Below are 8,782 nucleotides of genomic sequence, written 5' to 3' on the forward strand. Positions count from 1 at the left end.
CCGCAAGGGTAAAATGAAGGCCTTTAGTATGTTACACCTAGGAGCAACAAACACAACACCCCACACAAGGAGAACGCAACCCGTCAAAAGTCGTGGATTTTCTTGTGTACAATTTTTATTGGCTAGACGCTTTAGCGCCTGCTGCCGTCGGAAGGGGAAAATTCGGAAATTGTCTTCGCCCCGCCCGTAAAACGTTAAGCGTAAAGGCTCGTGACGCTCGTCCAATGAAATTCGTACACAACCCTTCGTTAGCGTGTTTAAAGGCTAGCTGCGTTCTCCTTGTGTTTGTTGTTCCTAGGTTACACAAGAATAAGGCATTGCAAAAAAAGGTCTTAATATTTAACGATATAAATTCGACCAAGAATGAAGTAGAACAGGCAGGTGAAGCGTTTTGATTGGCCGTATATGGAGCTTCTGGGAGCAGTACTTTGGATGGAGAGAGGTACACCGCTTACACTGAAGCTACAGTCATATCATCAATATCGTCTACTTTCGAGCTGGCAAGTCTTCCACAACTAGCGCTTCCGCAAAGCAACATATGCTTAGGGTCTACCATCAAGTACAATCTTGGAAAGGTTTCTGGTCAAGAACTGAAGCCTATTGTAACCACCAAGAAAGCCGCCCCTCAGGCCCTGAAGAGCTGCTAAACATGATTGCGTGTAAATGCAAAGATACCCGCGACAGTTCCTGCGAATGCCGAAAAACAGCCCTATTCCGTTCGTCCTTGTGTAAAAGGTGTATGGGTTTGTCTCACTTCAATAACAGTACCGAATATATTCAAGACGACGGTTCTAATTACGATGACATTTAAAAAAAATAGTATTAAAGTATGTAATAGTTGTTCGTAGATATACTTGTATTGTTTTAAAACATCTATAGAAGACTTTACTGGTTCGCCTCGTTTCAATTTTTAACTATTTTAACTTTCCTAAAAATTTACTTCACAAGAGGAATTTTACTAAATTAATTTTTATTTCTTCAGCGTGCCTCTTTCATAAGAACGGCATATGACTGGTACTACTTGTTTCTTATTTAGTGTTGGTATTATAAATGAAGTTTTAGCTAAGGAATCGTTTAAAAATACTCCGGAAGCTCTATGAACAATATAACAGACGCTACGGCCGATTATGTAGTTTTCGTCGGCCATTTTAGAAGATGGCGGTGAAAGCACAAGAGAAACTTCACCACGTGAAAGAGCACCCCAACATTAATAAGAAACCGAAAACAAAAATTCTAAATTAATTTATTCTAGGTACACCAGAAATTTGAGCTAAAATGACTGTACTATTCGCAGCTAGTATAATCAGGAATTCATACCTCGAGTTATGAATTCCTGGTATAATATATACAGATTTTAAAGCAACAGTCGGCTCTATCATTGCCACCTGTATTATGAAAAAGCCCCTGTTATTAGAGATGGCCATGAATCTATCCGATTCTTCGGAAAAATGTTACTTTAGTGGAGACCGTGATGCCATCTAGGAACAACAAACACAAGGAGAACGCAGCTAGCGTTTAAACACGCTAACGAAGGGTTGTGTACGAATTTCACTGGACGAGCGTCACGAGCCTTTACGCTGAACGTTTTACGGGCAGGGAGGAAGACAATTTACGAATTTTCCCCTTCCGACGGCAGTAGGCGTTAAAAGCGTCTAGCCAATGAAAAACGTACACAAGAAAATCCACGACTTTTGACGGGTTGCGTTCTCCTTGTGTGGGGTGTTGTGTTTGTTGCTCCTAGATGCCATCTATTAATGGCCAAGGAAGTTAAATACAAAATAGCCCAATGATAACGTCGTCAGAGAGCCATTGTAGAGTATTATATTTAAACAACTTATGCACTATTTAGCCGGACTTTAACCAAATTTAGATATCCTATGTAAAAATATTGTTTAGAATTGCTGTAATGCATGTTATTGACCAATTTACAAACGATACCTATAATTATCACGTTTTGGGTCAAAATGTAGCTTAACTATCTTGTTTTTATGTCGACGATAGCGACATCCGTTGATAAAAGAGCTACTTGATTTGTTTTAAAAAAGCTACATGGTTAAAAGGGAACGCTTAATTGTTGCTGCCGTAAAGGTAAAAAATTCCATTATATAAACAGTGACTTGCAGGTCCTTACTCTCTTGACGATTTCCTTGGAGGATGATTTATTGAAGCGTCTATTATACCGTACTGACACACTTTTGGTTAAACCTGGTGGAAGAAATGTGAAACTCTTTGATCCGCCATAAATATGGAAGTGCATACTCCCTTTAAAGCAAGTAACGGCTCCAAAATATTTTGTTGTTGTAATTTTTATCATGACTAGGCAACAATCTTTTCTTTAGCTATTTTTTATTACAAATGCAGGGTTAACTTAACAGTTTATTTGTTATTTTAATTTGGAAAGGGCGTTTTTACAATTTTTAATATGCTTGAATAATCAGAACACCGCTTCCGCTTCCGGAAGTAAACTTTACTCGATAGATGTCAGGCAATAACGGACCGCGTCCCCTAGATGGCAGGAAGTAGGCTATTTTTGTAATTTATCAACGTTCCGGAATCAAGAAGTTGCCCCTAAAGATGTTTAAAAATACGCCTTTTTTTGATCGCTCCAGTGATAAGTAATTAAATTTACGTAAATTAAATAAGAACCAAGGCGAAATTAATCCTAAAAGTATAAAAGTATGAGAAAAGCGAAGAACAATAAGTCTGTAGCGGTAAAGTGAAGCCGGGTAGAGGTAAATTAAAATAGTTAACTGGTGAGATAAGCGAATCTTAGGAACTGCCCCCACCAGTTTTTGGGGTGTGCCTTTGTGTTTTCTCTGCAAATTAGTTTAAACCCTTGTAAAATATTGAGGATAACGTGTTCATTTCGACAGTAATGCTATAAATATATTCCTGTAAAAAAGACTACATGGTCTAACAAGTGAGAAATTTTAAAACCACCGTACTTTAAAATATGGGTACCAGCATGGTTATTTTTTATTTTCCAATTTCAGTTCATTTTTGTTTTGCATATTGTTGAATTTTTTGCCTTTAAAATGACTAAAGATCGTACTGCTGCCTTTAGAGCAGTAAGTTTTAAAGTGAATTTGCTGTAGAGGTTGATTTTTCATGTTTAACACTTACTGTTAAGGCTGCAGAGGAATATGGATCAGTGGATGAAACCGATGGGGCAGTTCATATTAATCTCGAACCAGAGAAGGGTTTCATGGATGCGTTCTTTCAAGAAGTTGAAGACTTAACATCGAAAATTGACTTTACGGATCAAAAAGTCAAATTAATTCATAAAAAACAAAGTGATCTCTTAACAGATCCTTCCTTAGACGAAAGTAAGTTCCTAAAATAACTTATTTCATAAATATTAAGCTATTACAGAGAAAATATTGTTTATTTAGAACTTAAAAAGGAAATTGAAGAAATAATGGGTGATGTTAAGAGCCTAATTGATGGAATCCGCAAAAGATTAAATAGTAAAGCTTCCACTTCTGTTTCAAATGATAACTTTTATTTGAAGACCGTTTCCGTTTTAGCAATGGATTATAACATTGAACTGGACGAAAAGAAAGATGGAAAATCAGCAAATACTAGAATACGTCGAATACAAGTTGGTATTTTTTAAATATCGTCATCTGATTAGCTTCTTAATTTCACTTTTTTTTTCCAGCATAATACCTTAACGCACAAATTTATGGAAATTATGGTAGAGTATAACAGCATTCAAGTTGAACACAGGGACAAATGCAAGCAACGTATCATAAGGCAGTTACAAATAAGTAAGTTTGCTCAATGTTATGTTTTTTAATCTTTTGTAATGCTTTACATTTTTTTTTGAAGCTGGAAGAAATTTAACGGACGAAGAAGTTGAGGATATGCTAGAAACAGGAAATCCAGCGATATTTACGCAAAGTGTACGTTTGAGTTGGATTTGTATCGAGGTGGTCAAATTTATTTCTTCATTTTTATCCATTTATAGATTAACACGGAAGAGAAGGTTGCCAAACAGATGTTGTCCGATATCAAAGCTAGACACGCAGACATAATGAAACTAGAGAAAAGCATTCGCGATTTACACGAAATGTTCGTTGACATGGCCATGATGGTCGAGGAACAAGTAATAGAATTTATTTATAACATTAATTTTAATATATTTAAGATTTTATTTTATTTTTGGTTCCGTAGGGAAAAATGGTGGACCAAATAGAGCATCAAGTGCATAATACAGCCGAATACGTAGAAAATGCCAAAGAAACTACTAAAAAAGCCATTAGATATCAGCAGTCTGCCAGAAAAGTAAGCATATTTGGTGTTATCGAGGGCTATTTTTTGTGTTTTCTCTGTTGAAAGGTATTAATTTAATGTAATCTTTTACCTAATGCTGCTTTTTAAACTTCTACTTTGTAAGTATATTGAGCCTGTGTACAGCCGTCAATTATAAAAAAATTTATATTGAACATCAAATATCTAAACTATTAGTTTACTTTTTTATGTATATTATATAAAGTTATAAATAGTAGGATATAAGCTAAAAGTCAGTAAGATTTTTCATCGGGGTTGGTAAAAAACCTTTTTTTTTTTAAACCACTGGTCCAGTTTTTTGCATTTAAAACAGGATTTAGATGGTTTTATCCGGATTTTTTTAAATATTTATTTTTGCCCTACTTGACTGCATTTTTCTAGCCCTTCAAGCGGGTAAATCGTCATCTGTAGCGTCTGCTACTATGTTATCTGCACATAAACTATTTTAAAAAACTGAGACACTAGTTAAGATAAATAGGTATCTTAATAAATAATAATACTAAGAAGAAGTTGAAGAAATATGTACCTATCAACTTAAATATATTATTGATATTTTAATGATTAAAATAATCAATAATATGAAGCTAAACCTCTGAACTTAAAAAATCTCGATTTAATGGTTATGTAAAGCAAATATTTTGCTGATTAAAGAAAAGGTTCCAACCCTGTTTTTCTTTGAAAGTGGTTTTTTAAAACAAAATGATATTTTTTATGGAAAGAGTCATTTGATTTTTTTCAAAATAGTTTATTTTTTTAATGGAAATTTTAGTATTTTTCACAGATATTTTATTTTGTAATATATCAATACTTTTTTCTAGAAAAAAATTATCATAATATTGATTGTTGCTGCTGTTATTCTGATAATTATCCTAATCATCGTGCTCTCCCAATTTCTCTGAGGAGATGTTAAAAGAATCGTGGAAATATCATAAGTTATATTATATTAAATAAGTGGCCAATGACAGAAATAGTATTTTGCCTACAAACCATTGTAAAATGGGGGAAACCAAGAAAAAAGACTTGTATTGACAATCGCGTTCTTTGAACGGAGTGATAACAGAAAATTAATAAATATGAAACAATTCAAAGACGAAGAATCTTATAAAAAAAAATCGCTTAATTTTATAACTGAAGATAGTTGGGTTTATTTATACGTTTCGGGAACCAGATAGTCGTCATTTGTCAATTCTCTTAGTGCAAAGCTAATTTTTTTTAAATATATTAATTTGAAATAAAATCTCATTTATTTAATTTACTTTAGATGCAGAAAACTTACATGTAATTAGTTATTTGGTAATTTTTTTGAATTTTGATCTTATTTATGGTATCAAAAATTCCATTGATATTATAAATACTCCTACTCTTCCACATTATCTGGAATTCCTATATTTATTCCTTGTTTCGGTATAACATTATTGTACTATTTGTCCATTTTGTTAAAGAAAATGTAATTATGAGGATTTTAATCAGAGTTTCTTAATTAAACAGCTTTTTAATGAACATTGCTTTTTATTTTCATTGAATTATTTAACAAAATTGTTAAATATCTCTTTCCCGCCGTGGTAACATTTAGTATAGGCTTCATGCATAGTTTAAACTTTGGTCAGAAGTATCACCATGGAAATCTCATAGGTAACTAGAATGCTGCCGCCTACGGCCGAGCTTGACGCCAGTTCGCACTTCGTCTTGAACCTTCAGCCAATGAGAGGCCGTAGAGTGGTTCCGCCAAGGAGGATAATAATTTTAAATAACATTAAATTCTTGGCAGAACCGCTCTTTGAGCTCTGATTGGCTGAGAATCGTGTTATGTTATCCATATTAATCATAGCCACCATAATCTGGCAACCTAGAACAAAGACTATATAATTAATCATTTGTTCAGTCCGTGATCTCTCTAGAGCCGAAGGCGGTATGAGTGAACAGGTGTAATTTTGTATGTAACTATTTTACTCTATTAAACTAGCAAATTAAATGTTATTAACAAATCTAAAGTCATTCTTTATTAAAGACTAACAAATAACAAAACAAATCGTAAGAAAAGTTTACAAAAATTTAAATACAAAAGAAAAAATATAAACACTTAAAGTTTGTATAAATTGTCCTCGAGGGAGGAGCCAGGCGGGAAAGTGTTCATTACCGCGGCAGCGTTACCCCGTTGCATAGATATATCTATTTTTGCCGATACGTTGTGTCAAAAATTCCACAGAACGCGGCTCTCCGGTTACATCGCGTATTTTCCGGCTAATCGCGTGCACTAAGGCCAAGCCGTCCCGCCCTAAGGAGCCAATGGTTTCAACCTCCAAAGCACAAAACTGAAAACGATGCTCGAAAGCTGAATACTTTGCCTTTTTCTTCGATTCAGCCTGGGTAGCAGCCCAGAGAGGGGCTGTAGAAGAAGAAGCAAAGTATGAAGGCGCCAAAGTGTCGGTGGCCGACTCGGTGCACAAGCGACATCCCGTCAGGACGTTTGCCGTCGCTCCGCAGCAAACCCGGACGTTCGAGGATAGAAGGCACACCAGCTATTTCTTCACACATTTAATTGACAAGTATTAAAGTAGATAGCGCTATCTTTACTAAGCACCGCCCGATAACGGTAGCGTGCAATGTGTACAAACTGTATGTCACACTTTGGCTTAATCGCCTGGTCCCCTGGTTGGAGTCCCGGGGAGTGATGGGAGACATGCAGAATGGGTTCCGCCCTCGTCGATCACTTGCGGATAATGTGTTCGTCCTAACCAACCTCATAGAGACCGCGAAGTTGGAAAACCGTGAGATGTATGTTGCGTTTCTCGACCTCAAAGCCGCTTATGATAGTATCCAGTACCCGGTGCTCTGGGACGCAATGTGAGGAGTGAGCATTCCGGTGACGGTCATAGACCACTTCCGGGCCATTTACAGCGAGGCGACTGTATCTCTACAATGGGAGGATGTCACCACCAAAGCGATCCCAGTGAGGGTTGGGATCAAACAAGGATGCCCCCTATCGCCTCTTCTGTTTGCACTGGTCCTGGAAGAGCTGGAAGACCGTCTACGTAGTACTGGGGTGGGTTTCCACCTGCGATGGCCATCGGCAGATAGGTCAGGCAGGACAATACCTGGATCTTTCTTTGCCGACGATATCGACCACATCGCCGACTCAGCGAAAGATCTCCAGGTGCTACTCGATACGGCTGGGACGTTCGCAAAGGAAAAGCAATGTGATTCTGCCCCGCTAAGTCGGTAATAATGAACATCACACCAAAAGCCCTTCTACCCAGGGCTGGCGCTAGGATTTTCGGGCCCCAGGTAATTTTTACTCCAAAATTTGTTTTTTTTTTTGGAAATAGTCAGATAGTTTTAGTTAGGCACCCGTTCCGGCGGCCCCTTTCGGAGGCCCGGGCCCGGGGTACTTTTGCCGGGCTAACCTTCCCCCCCCCCCCCTAACTCCGGCCCTGCTTCTACCGGAAGATCTCCCGGCACCGGTGTTCTACCTAGATGGCCAGGCGCTCCAGAAGGTAGACGAGATGAAATACCTAGGGGTAATAGTATCCACCCGCGAGGACTACCTCGACGCTACGAATGCGGCCCGTATTACGAAGGTGAATAGGTTGAAAGGTTCAATCTCCTCGACGAGCCGTGGGTCTTACGACAGATACGAGGCGGGCCGCGCCCTGACGTTTGCCACGGAAAGTTTCTGTCTAAATGCCACAACTTGGAAGATTCTCGAGCGAAGGCAAATTGAAGTTGGCAAGGTGTCCCTGGGAGGCAACGCCATCACGGCTAACGCGGCCATAGAAGGGGAGATTGGCTGGTCCACTTTCGAGGCGCGAGAAGCCCGAGCGAAGATGAATTTCCTTGGAGCATGCCTACAGGCTCCCCCGGATCGCCAGATACGTGCGGTATACGACTATATCGATAGGCCCGCCCAACGAACGCAATGGAGCCACCGCATAAATCGCCTTTACAGGAAGTTCGCGGTCCGGGCGAACCTGGGAATCTGCCCCACCGCAAAACTGTGGCGACAACGGGTATGGAGAGACGTCGCAGCCACAAACGACTCGCGCTGGAAAAAAGTGGTCAGTAGCAAAACCAGCCTTCGGGATTACGCCTTAAAGCAAAAGCCAGCCAAAGAATCCATATACGACAAAAGCCGAGGAACAGGCTCCCCGCCAGCAATAGGCACAAGTAGGCACGTGCCTACGTTGAAAAAGTGTAGGCCTACTTTGGGGGCCTCTAAATTTTTGAAACGGTGAATATTATAACCCTCAATATTTTTGTTTTTAGTTTGTAAAATAAGATTTGATATTTCCATTTTTAGCCTACTGAGAGTAATATAACAAATTGGAAACGAAGAAAATCGAAAGTTAATTTTATCGAAATGTACTATAATTAGAGTACGGTTGGCAACGCTGTCCGTGATTATAGATTTTCCCCTTGAAAAAACTTTTTCTTTTGAATTTACTGATAAGAGATGGTGACGCCGGGAGAGGGAAATACGTCATGCTAGGCC

At 38.4% G+C, this 8,782-nt stretch overlaps 1 protein-coding gene across 1 annotated transcript; it reads left to right on the top strand.

The window, feature by feature from the left end:
• Positions 1–2,474: 2,474 nt before the first annotated feature.
• Positions 2,475–5,726, top strand: LOC149958442 (syntaxin-like). The gene is made up of 10 exons (XM_090164958.1): positions 2,475–2,920; positions 2,994–3,068; positions 3,131–3,326; positions 3,393–3,467; positions 3,528–3,601; positions 3,662–3,770; positions 3,832–3,905; positions 3,971–4,108; positions 4,177–4,287; positions 5,112–5,726. The coding sequence occupies exons 2-10, from the start codon at positions 3,036–3,038 to the stop codon at positions 5,190–5,192; spliced, it is 891 nt and encodes a 296-aa protein (XP_090021084.1). The 5' UTR covers positions 2,475–2,920; positions 2,994–3,035; the 3' UTR covers positions 5,193–5,726.
• Positions 5,727–8,782: the final 3,056 nt, after the last annotated feature.

Source organism: Leiobunum rupestre, chromosome 2 (genome assembly GCF_980474605.1).
Source record: "Leiobunum rupestre chromosome 2, qqLeiRupe1.1.hap1, whole genome shotgun sequence".
Classification (NCBI taxonomy): Eukaryota; Metazoa; Arthropoda; class Arachnida; order Opiliones; family Sclerosomatidae; genus Leiobunum; species Leiobunum rupestre.